We start from the raw sequence: 20,037 nt of genomic DNA, 5'->3' as shown, positions 1-20,037 counted from the left end.
AGACAAATCTGTATTTGTGATTTTAACAGATCTCAGTGATTGGGTTGAACTGCCCCTTTAAACCTGTTATATATGAGTTAGCAGAGTTTACCATGCTACTACTGCATCGTTGCCATATGTATTTTAAATACAACCAGAGCTGAGTTCATCTATGGGTCGTCTTCTCGTATCAAACGCTGGTGGAAGTGGTCCACACCCAGCGGAGGAGCCGAGCTTTGCTCCTCTCAAGACTCCCAAGACTGAAAACGTCCAGAACAACAACGTTTCCTGTGACGACCGACTTGGAGCTTCGCAGGGAAAGGGAAACAACATCAAAATGAAAAATGGGCCGTCGCTCCGATTCACCTCACATTCTGAACTCTCCTCCATCTTTCCACTTGACACGGCTGAAGAAAAACCCCTGAAAAGCCACACGGCGAGTTCAATGAGCTGATATTATTGACAAAGGCTTTTCATGCGGCTCACAGAGCGCTATCTGTCACACAGCCTGTTGACCAGCATATTGATCTGTGAAAGGAGAGCGCTGAATGACAGACGAAGAAGGGGAGGGATGAAAGGAGATAGAGACTAATACGGAGAGGAAAGAAAAGGAGATAACTCGACGTGAAGCAGACGGAGAAGGTCTGTGTGGGGAAACATCTCTGTTTGGACGTCGCCCTGCAGAAACAACGCCAGCAAAGAAAATGTGTGGAAGAAAATGTGCTGCTTTTGATGACGTGCAGGCAGGAAAAGACAGAGAGAAGGAAAGGGATGAAAGGTGGGGAGAGGAGAAAATTGTGGGGGAAAGAAAGACTCCTGCATGAAGTCATCCTGCAAAAACACAAACTTGCATAATCATTGACCTGAGCCAACAGATCTCCTCTCCTCTGTCCTCTGTCCTCTCCTCTGTCCTGTCCTCTCCTCTCCTCTCTCCTCTGTCCTTAGTCCTCTCCTCTCCTCTCTCCTCAGTCCTCTGTCCTCTCCTCTGTCCTGTCCTCTCCTCTCCTCTCCTCTCTTCTCTGTCCTTAGTCCTCTCCACTCCTCTGTCCTCTGTCCTTAGTCCTCTCCACTCCTCTGTCCTCTGTCCTTAGTCCTCTCCACTCCTCTGTCCTCTGTCCTTAGTCCTCTCCTCTCTCCTCTGTCCTCTCCTCTATCCTTATTCCTCTCCTCTCTCTCTGTCCTCTCCTCTCCTCTGTCCTCTCCTCTGTCCTCTCCTCTCCTCTCTCCTCTGTCCTTCGTCCTCTCCTCTCTCCTCTGTCCTCTCCTCTGTCCTTAGTCCTCTCCTCTGTCCTCTGTCCTCTCCTCTGTCCTCTCCTCTGTCCTCTGTCCTCTCTCTCTCCTCTGTCCTTTCTTTCCTACAATCAGACTCTCTGGAGGGAGACGGAGGTCTCGGTGCAAACAGAAAACAGCTGATAATCAGTGCAATTACCCTGTGTGTGTGTGTGTGTGTGTGTGTGTGTGTGTGTGTGTGTGTGTGTGTGTGTGTGTGTGTGTGCTCGAGCAACATACCCGCAAGATCTCTTCCACACAGCTGAGTCATTTGGGAGGCTGACCTGGAGAAAACAAAGGGGAGCGAGAGACCGACGTCAACGCGACATCACATCACACGTGAAACAGAGAAACAGATTCATGCGCACATCTTCATAAAGATCAGTTAAATATTAAAATATTCATTTTTTTTTACTCCATTGTGCTTTGTACTGCTACCGGACAGAGACTAGAGCGCGCTAACGTAGCTAACGTAGCTAAACGTAGCTAACATAGCTAACGTTCATTACGTGCTCCTTGTGCCGTGAGAACGACAGCCAGCTACAACTGCAGGCTATTCAGCAAGCTAGTTAGCAGGGCACACTAACGACCGCATTTTAGAACAGATTAACACTGCGTTTAACGTTAGCATGAACTCTTAGCTTAGCTCCCATGTTTGTTTTTTGACCACAGAGGGTTGGTAAAGAGATTTTATTATAATGTTACCTCGCTAACTATGTAACCTAGTTAGCTCATCATGTGCTCCCTGTGCCGTGAGAACGACAGCTAGCTACAACTGCAGGCTATGCAGCAAGCTAGTTAGCAGGGCAGGCTAACAAAGGCGTTTTAGAGCAGATTAACACTGCGTTACATTTCCCAATTGTTATTTGTAAAAACACACTCCAAACTATCCCTCGGAATAGAATTGTGTTTACTCCAGATGCTCCACGCAGAGTATCCTCACTGTGATTTATAAACACTGCTCGGTACATGTGGACGATGGAAAGCAATGGATGGACATTAAAAAGCTGAGGCATAGTTTTTTTTAAATAAAGGGAGAGAAGAAAAGCCATAAAGTGCCTGTGGTTTGGCCTGCCATGTTAACCACGGGGCCATTTCAGCTCCACGATCCATGGGACCAGCTTGTTTTACTTCAGGAGAGAGGAAGACGAAGGAGGCTTAAACATACGAACCACTCTGAGTGAATGTAGCAGTTCAGTGGCTGCAGCGCGCTGCTAATCCTGTGTTAACACGTGATTCAATAAAATGGCTGCTATGAACAGGAGGATCTGGTCTGGACACTGAAGTGACACCAGATGCCAACAACACAGTTTATAAAACGCTCATGGAAGGTGTGCCCAAAAGAAAAAACACCAGTGCCAAACAACAAAAGCTGGACGGTCAAATAACAGATTAATACAAAGAGTTTTCTGCAGCTGGAAGTCTTTTTCTCTGCGTCAGGTCGGCCAGAGGGCCGATTCGCTCTCATGCAGACGACAGATTTGTTTCTTCTATGTAGTCCATACAAACAAAAGTTACTGCCGCGCTGAAACCCATGACTCCGAGAGCTTAAAAAAAACCTTCAACAAGAAAGAGGAAAAGAGGTCCACTGCCAAATTATCGCTTCCAAAAAAATAATTAAAGCGAAATAAAAGCAACGGGCTGACCGAGATCAATCCACAAACAAGCTCATTAAAAGAGAGAACAATGTGGAACAGCTGGGAGGACGGCGGGGAGACGACGCCGTTCTCGTGTCCTGAACCAGATTACAGCACCATGACCTCCGTCACCAACGCCACCACCGCCACTAAGTGGCGGTGGTGGCGGTAGATAGATAGATAGATAGATAGATAGATAGATAATTACTTTATTGATCCCCAAAGGGAAACTCAAGAGTGGCCACCAACGTCACCAACGCCACAACGTCACCAACGCCACCAACGCCACCACATCACCAACGCCACCAACGCCACCAACGTCATCAACGCCACCAACGTCACCAACGCCACCAACGTCACCAACGCCACCAACGTCACCAACGCCACCAACGTCACCAACGCCACCAACGCCACCAACGTCACCAACGCCACCAACGCCACCAACGTCACCAACGCCACCAACATCACCAACGCCATCAACGCCACCAACGTCACCAACGCCACCAACCGTCACAACGCCACCAACGTCACCAACGCCACCAACGTCACCAACGCCACCACGTCACCAACGCCACCAACCGCCACCAACGCCACCAACGTCACCAACGTCACCAACGCCACCAACGTCACCAACGTGGGCACAGGAACAATTAGCAACCACGACGAGGAGGTGACATCATCCCCAGCCTTAAATCACTGACCTTTAACAAAACAAAGCAATAATAAGTGATTTCAGCTGGATCTGTGTGTGTGTGTGTGTGTTTGTGTGTGTTTGTGTGTGTGGTGTGTGTGTGTGTGTGTGTGTGGTAAACTCAACAACAAAGCCTCCATCTGTTTCCTCGCCATGAGGCTCATTACTCTCTCCATCAACATTGTATTAATGAGAGACTGCGAGTCAACAGGAAACCGGAGTGGGAGGACGAAGACGTTCGCTTTCCAGAGAAACATTTAGCTGCGTTCAACCAACCAACACCGAGAAAATCTGTACGATCTGGACAGAATCTTTTGGTTCTGAACACGTTGTCAATCACGCTGAAGCTGCAACACAGTGGCACGGTACAAACAAAGATGCCGACGCTCTCAGAAAGCACCTTTAATCGCCAACCCCTCTGGGCGGGTAAAGAGGTGAGGCTGGACATCTTCAGTCGCTCTAACATCTGATGTTAGAGCCACTGAAGCTCAATCTCTGGTTTTCATGTTTTCTCGCTGCTAAAACTGAGCTCGGCAAGTTGTACGTTGACTTAAGGCCGACAACCAACGTGACAGTTATGGTGGCCGGTTCCAACAGTTTTAATGACATTTGATTATGTTTACAGTTTATTTTTATTTTTAGATCGTACAGTCCTGGTACAATATGAACTGAGGAGGGAATTGTCACTCTAGCTCCACACATGATGTTTAATTTACTTTAGATTTTTTAATAATACAAAATTGAATAAATTGTCCAAAGTCATGATGTGACTGTACATAATACTTTCACTTCATCTCTGTTTTTCTCTCTTTAAATGTTAACAGATATTCTCTGAATCATTTTGTTGAACTCCTGTTGAGCGAGTTGTTCATGACGAACTGTAAATTCAACATAATCTGGTCGTTAATGACTCGGCTGGTTCAAGGTAATCTGTTGGTTTCTCAATTATCTGAAAAACGGATGAACTTGAATTTTCTCGTGCGTTCAAGATCTGTTGAGATCTGCAAACAAAGCCAGACCGTCACACGTTGAACCTCGAGGACATCGAATGGTCACAAGTATTTGAAACGATCCTCCTCCTCCTGCTGCTTTTTTTCCTCCTCCTCCTCTTCCTCCGTGCGTGCGTGCGTGCGTGCGTGCGTGCGTCTGTGTGTGTGTGTGTGTGTGTGTGTGTGTGTGTGTGTGTCTGACTGTGAGATCACGTTAATGTCAAGGACTAAGAGATGGAGGGAATGTGAAATTTAAAAAATCAAAGACCGGAGAGGAAGTGTCTGCAGGAGAGAGAGAGAGAGAGAGAGAGAGAGAGAGAGAGAGAGAGAGAGAGAGAGAGACAGAGAGAGAGAGAGAGAGAGAGAGAGAGAGAGAGAGAGACAGAGAGAGAGAGAGAGACAGAGAGAGAGAGAGAGAGAGAGAGAGAGAGAGACAGAGAGAGAGAGAGAGAGAGAGAGAGAGAGACAGAGCGAGAGAGAGAGAGAGAGAGAGAGAGAGAGAGAGAGAGAGAGAGAGAGAGAGAGAGACAGAGAGAGAGAGAGAGTGCATATAGTTGAGGCAATTACTGAGGCAGAAATCCTTTCTCTCTGAAATTGCTGCTCAGATAGATAGACGTCTACACACATAAACGCACTGACTCTCTCTCTCTCTCTCTCTCTCTCACACACACACACACACACACACACACACACACAGCGCTGCAACTACTTCCATTATTGATTAATATGCTGATTGCTTTCTCAATTAATCGATTGTTCTGCCTGTGAACATCAGAAAATCCTGATGAAAACAATCGAGAACGCCGGGATGGGAGGCAGAATATTTTTCTGGTGATTGGCACACATAAACCCCCTCGCTCCGGAGGCGGCCGCTGACCCCCGCTGACCCCCGCTGACCCCGCTGACCCCTGCTGACCCCCTGACCCCCGCTGACCCCCTGACCCTTGCTGACCCCCGCTGACCTGCTGACCCCCGCTGACCACCTGACCTCTGCTGACCCCCGCTGACCCCCTGACCCCTGCTGACCCCCTCTGACCCCCTGACCTCTGCTGACCCCTGCTGACCCCCGCTGACCCCCTCAATCACAATAGACAAAGTCTTGTCCTGTTAGAAGGAGCTTCAGTCAGAAAACTGTGTCGTTCGGTTAAGAAATGGAAAAATATTACGTATGTTATGCCAAAAAATTGTCTGAATGGGGCATGCTGGGATTAAAATTGACGCGGGAGGATTTTGCTTTTGTTTCCAAACGGTAAAGGCTTATTGACAGACGCAGGGATCAGTAGTGTTTGTCTTCCTCACTACGTAGTCTTTTCTGACACTGATCCCTCACATTTCTAAACGCTTCCAAAGCAAATAAATCTCGTCTGAAGTCCGTCGGAGGCCGGCGCCGCGATGAAGACGAGTTTTAACGGCCGCGATGAAGACGAGTTTTAACGGCCGCGATGAAGACGAGTTTTAACGGCCGCGATGAAGACGAGTTTTAACGGCCGCGATGAAGACGAGTTTTAACGGCCGCGATGAAGATGAGTTTTAACGGTCACGATGAAGACGAGTTTTAACGGCCGCGATGAAGAGCGTCCAGAGGAAGAGTCCGCACACGTCTTCATTCATCTTCACATGAGTCGTCCTGCATTAAAGCGTCACACATCTCACATCTCTGATCTTAAAGATGTTGAATTCACCGTTGAGCTTCGAGACCTCGAACGCAGCCCTCTGATTGGTCGATCGCAGCGCGATCACACAAACGAGCGCTTATTACATCAATTTGTCACGTCAGCTATGAACAAAAAAGCATCACAAACAAACACGCTGGTGTCTGAACCCCCGCTCACTTCCTCTTCATGGACTGTTGTCTGTTTCATGTTTGCATCCACCAGCGTTTTGTGTCTTTTGTCCTGGAATTAAAAATCATTAAGGAGGTAATTATAGTAAAATGTTTGAGACTGAAGAAACACGCCGCTCTAGATGAATGACTCGGTGGAAGCATGTGGGACGACAAAATATGAATTAATGAAAGCTTCCCCGAAGACATACAGTCTATTCATATCCACGATAACACGGGAAAAGATGGTTTGAGATTGGCAGGCGGAGAAGATGAAAGAGAAGACGCCATGCAAAGAGAGAAAGAGGATAATGAGCAACGAAATAGAAAAGATTACGCAGAAGACCAAGTCAAACAGAATCATAACCTCGCTGTCCGACTCGCTTTCACATCTCAGGATGTTTTTCTCGCGGGAACGAGGCGAAAATGTTGCCTGTTGCTGGCGAAACGCCACCAAAAGTAACCGAAGCGTCGTCCTCGTGCTTTGCCGTCGTGAAAAACAACAACAACAAATAAATAAAAATGTCAAAGTCAAAAACAAGAACTGTCCATCATCCGCTCAGCTGCGATTGAAGTGTTGGAGGGAGGCGGCTCGGAGCCAGAGGTCCAGCAGGGTTCTGGAAATCTTCAAGGATTTTTTTCTATTTTTTTTGGTCCGCGGCTCCTCGTTTATTCAGTTTCATCTGCTCCTTTTATCATCCATATTTCAGCTGTTTACAGAGCTGGAGTGACCGCCGTCACTGGGATTACCAGCGAGATAGATCATAAGCACTGCCCTCAGAGGACTCTGTGAGCGTGTGTGTGTGTGTGTGTGTGTGTGTGTGAGTGTGTGTGTGTGTGTGTGTTGGTTCAACAGCTGTGTGTGTGGGATTCTGCGCGCACAGCGATACGTGCGCGCTTGTGTACGAGTCGGCCTGCCTAATAATCTAAAGATTGTCAAGTATGTGTAAAACAGAAAAGTAGGCCTCCCTCACACACACTTCCCTCACACACACATCACATGAAAGAGCGACGGCTTCTACTGGAAAGTCTGGCGGGTGAACTCCTCCACCTCCTTTCATTCGAGGCGCCGCCACTAAAGCGCTTCTCCTCGCTCCGCTGGACTCCGGAGACCCGGCCCGTCGGCGGAGGCCTGAGGGCCGAGAGGCCGGCGCCGCGCTGCGTCATGTGACGCCGAGGATGGCGACAGGTTGCTTCCTGCGCCTCCATCTCTCCCTCTGCACTCAGGAAGCCGTGCAACTGGGTCCTAGTGTCACCGGGTTCACTGTGACACTTCAGAGAGTCATGAAGACGCTGATTTAATGTCACACATGTCAGAATGTGTTGTGTGGAGAAAAAAAGCATGACTCTTTTAAAGCATCTTTTAACTATGAACATCCAGCATGACATGAGCCAGATTCCCTAAAAAATCCTCCTGCAGCGTCAATAATGAATAGATTTATTATTATGAAAGATTAGCACCTAAAGAACCAGAACCTGCAACAACAATCACAATAAAACAAAGTCTTGTCCTGTTAGGAAGGAGCTTCAGTCAGAAAACTGTGTCGTTTGGTTCAAAAATGGAAAAATATTACGTATTTTATGCCAAAAGATTGTCTGAAAGGGGCATGCTGGGACTTAAAATGGACGTGGGAGGATTTTCGCACCCGGTTTCCAAAAGGTTAAAGGTCGACTCACACACACACACACACACACACACACACACACACACACACACACACACACACACACACACACACACACACACAGGTTCTCCCTCTCTTCGTCTCTTTGCTCCCTTACTATCCCCCTCCCTCTCTTGATCCCTTTTTTCCCCCTCCCTCCCTCTCTCTCTCTCTCTCTCTCTCTCTCTCTCTCTCTCCCTTCCTCTCTCCTTCCTTCCTCTCTCTCTCTCTCTCTCTCTCTCTCTCTCTCTCTCTCCCTTCCTCTCTCCTTCCTTCCTCTCTCTCTCTCTCTCTCTCTCTCTCTCTCTCTCTCTCTCTCTCTCTCTCTCCCTTCCTCTCTCCTTCCTTCCTCTCTCTCTCTCTCTCTCTCTCTCTCTCTCTCTCTCCCTTCCTCTCTCCTTCCTTCCTCTCTCTCTCTCTCTCTCTCTCTCTCTCTCTCTCTCTCTCTCCCTTCCTCTCTCCTTCCTTCCTCTCTCTCTCTCTCTCTCTCTCTCTCTCTCTCTCTCCCTTCCTCTCTCCTTCCTTCCTCTCTCTCTCTCTCTCTCTCTCTCTCTCTCTCTCTCTCTCCCTTCCTCTCTCCTTCCTTCCTCTCTCTCTCTCTCTCTCTCTCTCTCTCTCTCTCTCTCTCTCTCTCTCTCTCTCTCTCCCTCCCTCCCTCCCTCCATCTCATTCTCTCCACACCAAGCTGTGGAGAGGCAGATAAGGAGTTGATTTACCATCCAATTAAATGGCGTCATTGAAACATTGCTTGAAAAAAAAGCCCCGTCGTTTCCACCCGGCGCTAATTGGCCTTCAACGAGCTAGCATGTGTGTGCGCGCGGGCGCCTGCTTTTGTGTGCACGTGTGTCTTTGTTGTGCGTGTCCGATGCTTTACTTTCAGATTGTGCTCGCTGCCCGCTTTGCAAAGAGTCGGGTCGCTTTAAGGTCAAACAAAAGTGGGATGTTTTTGTGTCTTCTGGGGAAGAATGCTAGCTTCTAGTTCTTCCTTTCATTCCCTTTGCTCAGCATTCAAACCGTCCAACTGAGCTAAGTTATACGTTTTGAGAAGTTTCACTTACTCTTGTTTCACTGCATTCCTGCAGATGAAAGAGTCACACACAGTTCAGCTCCTCAACTCTGCTCTGGTTTTTGCAGCTGCGACATGAGCTGTCCTATTTTAGCCAGGAGCTACTGTTTTACAGCAGATATGCTGGACAGTCTCGCCTCGCTCTTCAAATATGTTTTCAGGCAGCGGCGGGCAACAGTTTTCAGCTGAAAAGCTTCAATGAACTCACTTTAAGCTACCGCTTTAAGCTACCGCTTTAAGCTACCGCTTTAAGCTACCGCTTTAAGCTACCGCTTTAAGCTACCGCTTTAGCACCGAAAGGCAGGGAGAGAAAGCTAGCAGCGAGCTTACGGCTAACGAAACAAATTCTCCAGAGTTAGCGACTAAAACAAAGTTAAATGGAGTATTGAACTTACATTCGTCACATGGCAGACACAGAAACAGCCGAGATAACAGCCAGAGTATTTGAAACACACACAGAGAGTATAATAATCTACCTTTTTCTGTCACTTTCAACCACTAGCGCACACACACACACACACACACACACACACACACACACACACACACACACACACAGAGCGAGAAAGAGAGAAAAGAAGGTTTTTATATAGAATTTTAATAAATCCATGGGAAAGCGGTCTCAAAACTCATTTATCAAACATTTAACACTGACTTGGCCATTAAAGGGGCGAGAGGGCCAGAGGAGAATAGATTGAAGAAGAGGAGCTATGATCAATGCCACTGGACCATATAATTGCACCAGGAGTGGTTTAGCTGAAAGCATTAGCCTTGTTTTCTGATGGATCACATCCTGGAGCCGGCTAGCCAAGCTAAACACTTCAATCTGGATTAGCAGGGACCTCGGCGTCGTCCGTCTTCTGGAGCCACGAGAATTAGGAAACTTTTCTCCTTGAAATTGATCAGCTGTTAGCTCGAACGCTGCGTCGCTATTTTAAGCAGAAGAACATATTTCTTAACTTTTCCTTGCAGTGCTTTAAAAAGCTCGTCTTTTCTTTGTACTTCATTTTTTATGAAGAGGTTAAAAGAGCAAATCTCACTTTAAAACAGCTTTTTTGCGATTGTAACGTCCAACCCGTCTCAATAGAAACCTTTTTTTCCTCTCCTCCTCTCGGCCTCCGCACATCGATTCGCTGAGAGAACAAAAGACACAAACATTCACACGTGTGAAAGCAGCGCGGCGGCACATCAGCTCCTCCAGCTGCAACAATAACTGACGCTGACCTTCCATTGAATCATTTTCTCTTCATTTCTCCCACCTCGAGCTGCAATGCAGCGCCCGGACCAGCGCCTCGCCGCTCGGCCGCATTACGCCGTCTTTCTCTGGCTCTTCTCCTCTGAACAAACACTTTCTCATTCCAGACCGTCGGCTTTTTCTCGAGGAACCGTTTGTCCTCGCCGCCACGCAGACAACTTCCCAAAATGTTTGTGGTGACTCTTGTTTTGCCTGTAACAAATCCTTCTATGATTCACGGCGACAGGAAGTGTCTCTGGTCGAGTTAAAGGCCTCGCTCGCCCACACGGGCGTTATTATTATTCCGGAGCATCAGACCTGTGTTCCAGTTGAGCAGAGCGTTGCAGGACTCATGTTCGTATTACGGTTCCTCTCGCCACGAGAGTGATGGAGGTGACGTTCATCCTTCTCCAGAGACCAACACCTGCTGCAGCAGCGCCACACGTCATCTGCTGGCGTGCAATACATTAAACGTAAATGTGACACTTGACTCATTGTTAGTTCCCTCTGCAAAACACCCAGGAATGGGACTCGCATCACTAGAGATGGTGTCCCATAACTAGAGATGATAACCAATAACTAGAGATGGTAACCAATAACTAGAGATGATAACCAATAACTAGAGATGGTAACCAATAACTAGAGATGATAACCAATAACTAGAGATGATAACCAATAACTAGAGATGGTAACCAATAACTAGAGATGATAACCAATAACTAGAGATGATAACCAATAACTAGAGATGGTGTCCCATAACTAGAGATGATAACCAATAACTAGAGATGATAACCAATAACTAGAGATGATAACCAATAACTAGAGATGGTAACCAATAACTAGAGATGATAACCAATAACTAGAGATGGTAACCAATAACTAGAGATGATAACCAATAACTAGAGATGATAACCAATAACTAGAGATGATAACCAATAACTAGAGATGGTGTCCCATAACTAGAGATGATAACCAATAACTAGAGATGATAACCAATAACTAGAGATGATAACCAATAACTAGAGATGATAACCCATAAACAAGGATGGTATGGGATCAATATCACTTGTATAATATTGATACTAGAACTCTTAAACTGCTTATCGGTTCGGTTCCTTATCGACACTCTTATTGGTTCTTTTTGATTCATTTGTGGGAAAAAATCTATGAATTCATTATTTTTCTTGTCAGTAAACGAAGTCTTTCTTGTTTTCCAGCAGTTTTTTTCAGCTGTAATCTTTCCCGTCTACAATATTCACGTTTCATAACGTCTCTCTCTGTCACGGACACGTCTGAACACGCAGCGACCAGCCAAGCTTTTTAAAAAAATCCCCGTCTTTTTTATTTTGCTTCATCACACATGCGGCTCTGGGCGCAAAGCCTGCTGGGAGCTGGAGTCACGGCTCTGGGCGCAAAGCCTGCTGGGAGCTGGAGTCACGGCTCTGGGCGCAAAGCCTGCTGGGAGCTGGAGTCACGGCTCGGACGACGTCTGCATCACTCGACGAGAAGACTCTGCTGTGATGAAGTGCTAACACAACGCCTCCTCATACACCCACCGTGCAGAGGAACCCCCTCATTAATACACACACACACACACACACACACACACACAGAATGACATGACTGACAGGTGTGTGTGTGTATGTATGTGTGTGTGTGTGTGTGTGTGTGTGTGTGTGTGTGTGTGTGTGCGTCTGTGTGTGGTTCTCAGCATGACGCCTGTGTACCAACTAAATAAAACTGCCTCTTGGTGGGAGGACAATAGGGCATCAAATGTGTGTGTCCTGTCTGCACAGTCGCGTCTTCATCCACACACACACACACACACACACACACACAGATACACACACACACACACACACACACACACACACACACACACACACACACACACTTCCATATTGCCAGAGGACTGAATGGATCCCTTTTGTCCACCTCATCGATGGTGTCAAACTAACGTCTCTGACGGGACGTTTCCTGTAGATGAGGACACACTCCTGTTAGTGTGTGTACTGCCAGCGCTCCACGTACACAACATACACAACATACGCAACATACACAACATACACAACTAGACATCTTTAAAGTCAGGACACGTCGTCCCATACGATGCTCATTGTTCTTCATTGGGGTTCCTCCAGGACTTTGCTCAACAGTGGAGCGTTTGCTGCCAGCATGGCAGCAACTTCCTGGTCTCTTCATTCTTCTTCTATTACTTCCTCCTTCTCTCTTCTCTGCTGCTCCTCTACTTCCCTTTTATTTCCTCTCTCACTCATCCTCCCTTCTTCCTCCTCTCCTCCCTCTCCATGCAGTTTAAGTCTAAATCGGGGGATTTGGGGTCTTAAGGGCTGAGGTGTAAAACACCGGCTGCTTCTCTGTAAGCTCTTAAGAGGAGAAAATAATCCAACACCAGCTCTTTTTCTCCACTGCAGCTCTCCTCCCACCTAATCACCCTATTAGCTGCCTCTCCTCTTCTCCTTTCCTTTTTCCTCTCCTCTCCTCCTCTCCTCCTCTCCTCTTTTCCTCTCCTCTCCTCCTCTCATCTTCTCCTTTCCTTTTTCCTCTCCTCTTCTCCTCTCCTCCTCTCCTCTTCTCCTTTCCTTTCTCCTCTCCTCTTCTCCTTTCCTTTTCCCTCTCCTCTTCTCCTCTCCTCCTCTCCTCTTCTCCTTTCCTTTCTCCTCTCCTCTTCTCCTTTCCTTTTTCCTCTCCTCTCCTCCTCTCCTCTTCTCCTTTCCTTTCTCCTCTACTCTGAAGAAGAACAGACATTTTTTCTAGCAGCTGATGTTTTGGTTCCTTCAGTCTAATAATTCATCTCATCCCCGTCAGCCATCATGTTCCTATTTTCATGTGTTCATGTGGTCATGTGTTCATGTGGTCATGTGTTTCTGTGTTCATGTGTTCATGTGGTCATGTGGTCATGTGTTCATGTGGTCATGTGGCCATTTATTCATGTGGTCATGTGTTCATGTGGTCATGTGTTCATGTGGTCATGTGGTCATGTGTTCATGTGGTCATGTGTTCATGTGTTCATGTGGTCATGTATTCATGTGTTCATGTGGTCATGTGTTCATGTGGTCAAGTGGTCATGTGGCCATATGGTCATGTGTTTATGTGTTCATGTGTTCATGTGGTCATGTGTTCATGTGGTCATGTGTTCATGTGGTCATGTGGTCATGTGTTCATGTGGTCATGTGGTCATGTGGCCATATGGTCATGTGTTCATGTGTTCATGTGGTCATGTGGTCATGTGGTCATGTGTTCATATGGTCATGTGTTCATGTGGCCATATGGTCATGTGTTCATGTGTTCATGTGGTCATGTGGTCATGTGGTCATGTGTTCATGTGGTCATGTGGTCATGTGTTCATGTGGTCATGTGTTTCTGTGTTCATGTGTTCATGTGGTCATGTGGTCATGTGTTCATGTGGTCATGTGGCCATTTATTCATGTGGTCATGTGTTCATGTGGTCATGTGTTCATGTGGTCATGTGGTCATGTGTTCATGTGGTCATGTGTTCATGTGTTCATGTGGTCATGTATTCATGTGTTCATGTGGTCATGTGTTCATGTGGTCAAGTGGTCATGTGGCCATATGGTCATGTGTTTATGTGTTCATGTGTTCATGTGGTCATGTGTTCATGTAGTCATGTGTTCATGTGGTCATGTGGTCATGTGTTCATGTGGTCATGTGGTCATGTGGCCATATGGTCATGTGTTCATGTGTTCATGTGGTCATGTGTTCATGTGTTCATGTGGTCATGTGTTCATGTGGTCATCTGGTCATGTGTTCATGTGTTCATGTGGTCATGTGGTCATGTGTTCATGTGTTCATGTGTTCATATGGTCATGTGTTCATGTGTTCATGTGGTCATGTGTTCATGTGGTCATGTGGTCATGTGTTCATGTGGTCATGTGGTCATGTATTCATGTGGTCATGTGGTCATGTGTTCATGTGTTCATGTGGTCATATGGTCATGTGTTCATGTGTTCATGTGGTCATGTGTTCATGTGGTCATGTGTTCATGTGTTCATGTGTTCATGTGGTTATATGGTCATGTGTTCATGTGTTCATGTGGTCATGTGGTCATGTGGTCATGTGTTCATGTGGTCATGTGTTCATGTGTTCATGTGGTAATATGGTCATGTGGTCATGTGGTCATGTGTTCATGTGTTCATGTGGTCATGTGTTCATGTGTTCATGTGGTCATATGGTCATGTGTTCATGTGTTCATGTGGTCATGTGGTCATGTGTTCATGTGGTCATGTGGTCATGTGTTCATGTGTTCATGTGGTCATATGGTCATGTGTTCATGTGTTCATGTGGTCATGTGGTCATGTGTTCATGTGGTCATGTGGTCATGTGTTCATGTGGTCATGTGTTCATGTGTTCATATGGTCATGTGTTCATGTGGTCATGTGGTCATGTGGTCATGTGTTCATATGGTCATGTGTTCATGTGGTCATGTGTTCATGTGGTCATGTGTTCATGTGGTCATGTGGTCATGTGTTCATGTCTTCATGTGGTCATATGGTCATGTGTTCATGTGTTCATGTGGTCATGTGGTCATGTGTTCATGTGGTCATGTGTTCATGTGTTCATATGGTCATGTGTTCATGTGGTCATGTGGTCATGTGGTCATGTGTTCATATGGTCATGTGTTCATGTGGTCATGTGGTCATGTGTTCATGTGTTCATGTGGTCATGTGGTCATGTGTTCATGTGTTCATGTGTTCATGTGTTCATGTGGTCATATGGTCATGTGGTCATGTGGTCATGTGTTCATGTGTTCATGTGGTCATGTGTTCATGTGTTCATGTGGTCATATGGTCATGTGTTCATGTGTTCATGTGGTCATGTGTTCATGTGTTCATATGGTCATGTGTTCATGTGGTCATGTGGTCATGTGGTCATGTGTTCATATGGTCATGTGTTCATGTGGTCATGTGGTCATGTGTTCATGTGTTCATGTGGTCATGTGGTCATGTCGTCACCGTGACGACGTGTCAGTCAGCCAATCACGCGTCCTGAACACTGAAGCGTTTCATGAATCTCTGTCATTCAGACTCTGTAAGATAAAATATCAAGAAACAAACCCCATAAAAAACATGAATTTATTAAATCAATAAATCAATAAATAAAACTGGTCAGAGATCCACGAGGAAGCGTTTAGTGTTCTGTGATCTCTGAAGCTTCTGCTCCCGGAGATCGACAACGCAAGAAAGACACCTGCTTTCCTCTCAACTTTACTCTCTCTCTCTCTCTCTCTGTCTCTCTCTCTCTCTCTCTTTGTCTCTCTCTCTCTCTCGCTCTCTTTCTCTCTCTTTGTCTCTCTCTCTCTATCTCTTTCTCGCTCTCTTTTTTTATCTCTCTCTCTTTCTCGCTCTTTTTATCTCTCTCTCTTTCTCTTTCTCTCTCTCTCTCTCTCTTTTTATCTCTCTCTCTTTTTATCTCTCTCTCTCTCTCTCTCTCTCTCTCTCTCTCTCTCTCTCTCTCTCTTATATATTCATAGGATTTTAAAATGTCTGTAATAGCCCTGGTAGATCAAAACACCCCTTCTCCCACTGTGTGTGTGTGTGTGTGTGTGTGTGTGTGTGTGTGTGTGTGTGTGTGTGTTTACGTCTGTGTGTGTGTGTGTGTTTACGTCTGTGTGTGTGTGTGTGTGTGTGTGTTTGTGATTTGCATATCGCGGCTATGCTCTGATTGGCAAACTGGCAACGCAGAGCCCAGCGGGGCATTTTTTTATTAAAAGGCCCTATCACACACACACACACACACACACACACACACACACACACACACACACACACACACAGACACAGACATACACACACACAGACACACACACACACAGACACACACACACACACACACACACTGGAGCAGCCACTGGCCTGTATCAGAACCTAATGAATAACACTAAAGAGCGAGCAGTCGGGGTTCACCGTGTATTGTTTTGTAACGCCAAGAGTAATAAAGATTTTTATTACCATATTTTTATGAGCGCCAGACACGAGCTGTTATGGAATCGTCGGATATCTTATTAGCCGTTTCGGCTGAGTTTTTTATCGCCGCGAGATGAAGTTGCTTGTTATTCATGATGTTTTACTGGAGGAGAAGTCGAAGCACTAACGAGGATGAGCGGGGGAATAAATGCCGTTGCGTTTGAAACAGTGCGGCCGTCGTCAAACCCGTCAGCGCCGGACCCACCGACGAGAGAAGTAGAGACATTTATATAGACTTCTATACAACCAGAGGAGTCGCCCCCTGGTGGTCAGGAGAGAGAATGCAGCTTCAACACATGACGCATGGACTTCTATACAACCATGCCGTCATGGTAACATAACGTTGCACTATGCGTCCTCTAACGTTAGTGTTTTGTTTGTTTTACATTTTCTGTTCAGCTTAAAGGCCATAATGTTGTTGTTATTCATTTTTTCAATCAATCAGGAAAATATAATTGAATCATTAGAATAATGAATAAATTAGTCATTAGGTTCGTTGACTCGGGAAAAAAATAACCATTAATTTGATTAATAGATGAAATGTAAATAAACATCACACGCATCCGAAGCTCAGGAAACGTTCTGAGGAATACATCCTGAAAAATGTACTGTGATAAAGTACCATGACAAAGTACTGTGATAAAGTACTGTGATAAAGTACTATGACAAAGTACTGTGATAAAGTACTTCAGGCCTCGTAGGTGCACAGATTTACTGGAACAATGGAACAATAAAAACAGTCACTTTATTTGGCATCATATGAAAACTGTTAAAATCAGCTGGACCCTAAAAAGCTGCTTATACGTTGAGTCAATAACAATAACAATAACGCCATTTACTAGTTTACTGTAAAAGGAGCCGTTCTGCACAACAGATACTTTTAGGTGCATTTGGCTGTGAGTTTAATAAAGTTAAATATTCAAACGCAGGATTTTTACTCATAATTCACGACGCTGTGAAATTGATGCTCTTACTTTAAAAGGATCTGAACTCTTCCTCCGCCGCCGCTCGTAATTCTTTTATTCAAATGTCACGAACTTTGAAACTATGAATTAAATCCTTGACAGCGTGATCCCCGGCTCCACGCCGCCGCCGCCGCCGCCACTTAAAATGGCCCCCGACTCCGTCCGGCAGACGGGGGCGGAGGCCGCCGCAGACGAGCCGGGGGTTGACTGCGACACGCAGAGCGCCTGCCGAGCGCTCAGCGGCCGCCCCGGCTCAGAAACCACGACCTCATGTCCGCCGCCGGAGCGCGGCCTCATGGGAGAGAGGCGTCTGCTTCAGGAGGTGTGAAGGGAAGATTCACTGAGGCGACGACCTCTGGAGGGCCGATGACGCCGCCGGCCTCTTGAAGGAGACGGCGGAGATCAATGCCGATCATCGCGGCTAATCCGGCCAACGGAGCTGTAACGCTAATCCCAGAGGGCCGACGGCTCGTCTCCAATCATGTCCTGTTCCAACCAGCGCCGCCGCATCGCCACACAGCCGCCATGACACACATGAAGGTAGAGTTGTGTCTTTATTACGCAAAAGAAAAATCATTTTTTGAGAGCAAATTTCTCCTTTGTAAGTAAATTATTTGTTGGTTTTGCTAATGAAACTAGAATGTTTGGCTGCAAATTAAAAAACTTGAGTGTGGATGTAGTGGGCGGAGCATACGCTGCTGATTGGTGGGTTTGAGTTTGAGCCTGCATTAGCGCACAGTGGGCTAACGTCACATGCACCTGATGCGTGTAGCGTTAGCGCACAGTGGGCTAACGTCACATGCACCTGATGCGTGTAGCGTTAGCGCACAGTGGGCTAACGTCACATGCACCTGATGCGTGTAGCGTTAGCGCACAGTGGGCTAACGTCACATGCACCTGATGTGTGACTATGTTAGCTAAAGTTAGCTATGCAAGTATGACAAAATCAAATAAATGAACTTACAAATGAGGAATTTGCTCTCAAAACGTGTTTTTGTTTGCGTAATAAAGACACAAATCTACCTTCATCAAAACCCACCACACTGTGTGTGTGTGTGCTCTCTTAGGACGGAGCAATCTCTTCTTTCCTTTGGTCGCTGAGCGCGTCTTCACGCAACATGACGTCGCTCAGCCGAGCTCGCCTCAGAGCTGAACCTGAGGACTCCTGGAGGCCGAGCCGGCTGCACCCGGTGCTGCGATGGCGCCCGGTGCTGCGATGGCGCCCGGTGCTGCGATGGCGCCCGGTGCTGCGATGGCGCCCGGTGCTGCGATGGCGCCCGGTGCTGCGATGGCGCCCGGTGCTGCGATGGCACCCGGCAGCACCCTGCTGATGGGAGACCTCCCCTCCTTTCACGCCATTCGGCTGCGCTGCATTTCTTCCCCCGAGCGCCCTCTCCCTCTCTCCGTCCGTCCGAGTCCTTTTGTTTTCTAGAAGGCCGTTTTACGATCATTTTATTATCAGCGTGGAAGCTAAATCATTTCATCTCTCTGCAGAGGCCGTGCGTGGACCCTCTGAACTCGAGTAAAGAACGCGTTCACAAGCTTTCTGAGGTCCACACGGCACCAGATACCTGCTGCCTATAGCAACGTATTGGCAGGCGCCGTGTGTGTGTGTGTGTGTGTGCGTGCGTGTGTGTGTGTGCGTGCGTGTGTGTGTGTGTGCGTGCGTGCGTGCGTGCGTGTGCGTGTGTGTGTACACACACACACTCGTGTTACGTCTCGGTCGTGAGTTGACAAGCAGCCGGAGGGAAAGAGAGGCCTGATGGGTATTATGCAAATGAGACCAGCTGTTTGCTGCATTGGCAGACTCCTCATAACTCTCTTCTCGTTCTGCTGGAAGTGAGAGAATATTTTTTACCCCCTTCCTCCTCCTCCTCTTCCTCTTCCTCCTCTTCCTCGTCGTCCTCCTCTTCCTCTTCTTCCTCCTCCTCGTCGCCTCTTCTCTTATTTCCTCAGAGAAGGTATTTCTACACAACATATTTTTTTACACACCCAGCTCTCTGGCACATTGTTTGTTGGCGTTATTCCCCGGCGAACGCCCGGCCATCCGTCTGCGCCGCGACGATAATGAATGAACAAACAGGGAAAAGCTTCCTAAAGCATTTGTTGACTGCAGTAAGAAAGTAAGTCATTGGGATCCTCAGCTCCTGAGAACACACAGTGTTTTCATGTGAATTGGCCTCATGTTAATTCAGATACTTCACCGCCGCAGACACTTCATCCAGTCAAGAGAAACCTCTCCCTCGTGACCACTTCGCCCTGCCGCTGCCGGGATTCAAGGAGATTCTTTTTGAACAACATTTTTCAAGATATTTTTGTATATTACTTGACTTGAGCCAATGGGATGAGAATTACACAGTTCAGCAGGACGGAAAGAAACATCAGCCTTCGTTTGGAGTGGTGAGTGATGCCTTTCAGCTTTGGTCTCCACCGCCTCCTGAAGGACAATATCGGACTGTTTAGCCGCCGGCCAGCTGCTTTGTTCGGCCGCTGTTGCTTTAAAGAATTCCTGCGTGTGTTCCTCTGTGCAGGCTACACTCCTCCACGCAGTCTGACACACATTATTATGGAAATATTGATTAGTGCTGCATTGAAATCACCAATAAAAACTGTTGAATTGCTGTTTGAAGAAGCAGGCCTGTAAGCCTTGTGCAGCTCCAGACGTAACTATTCCTCTGATGGCCGTGGCGAGGAGAGTCAATGTGATGACTCAACAAGC

General features: G+C 46.9%; 1 protein-coding gene across 1 annotated transcript in view; it reads right to left on the bottom strand.

Annotated features, from left to right (window-relative positions):
- Positions 1-1,408: 1,408 nt before the first annotated feature.
- The window catches only part of LOC137787306 (AF4/FMR2 family member 2-like), a gene marked incomplete at both ends in the record, with an annotated part of 23,140 nt that continues 4,511 nt past the window's right edge, over positions 1,409-20,037 (bottom strand). The window contains one exon of the mRNA XM_068579631.1: positions 1,409-1,532. Coding sequence (XP_068435732.1) covers positions 1,409-1,532 — 124 coding nt within the window. The remainder of the gene's footprint in view (positions 1,533-20,037) is intronic.

Source organism: Clinocottus analis, unplaced genomic scaffold, assembly GCF_023055335.1.
Source record: "Clinocottus analis isolate CAN_PGR_092001 unplaced genomic scaffold, fCliAna1.0.p SCAF_166, whole genome shotgun sequence".
In the NCBI taxonomy this organism is placed as follows: domain Eukaryota; kingdom Metazoa; phylum Chordata; class Actinopteri; order Perciformes; family Cottidae; genus Clinocottus; species Clinocottus analis.
Note: the sequence above shows the minus strand (reverse complement) of the source record. Positions and strands in the feature narration are given on the sequence as shown.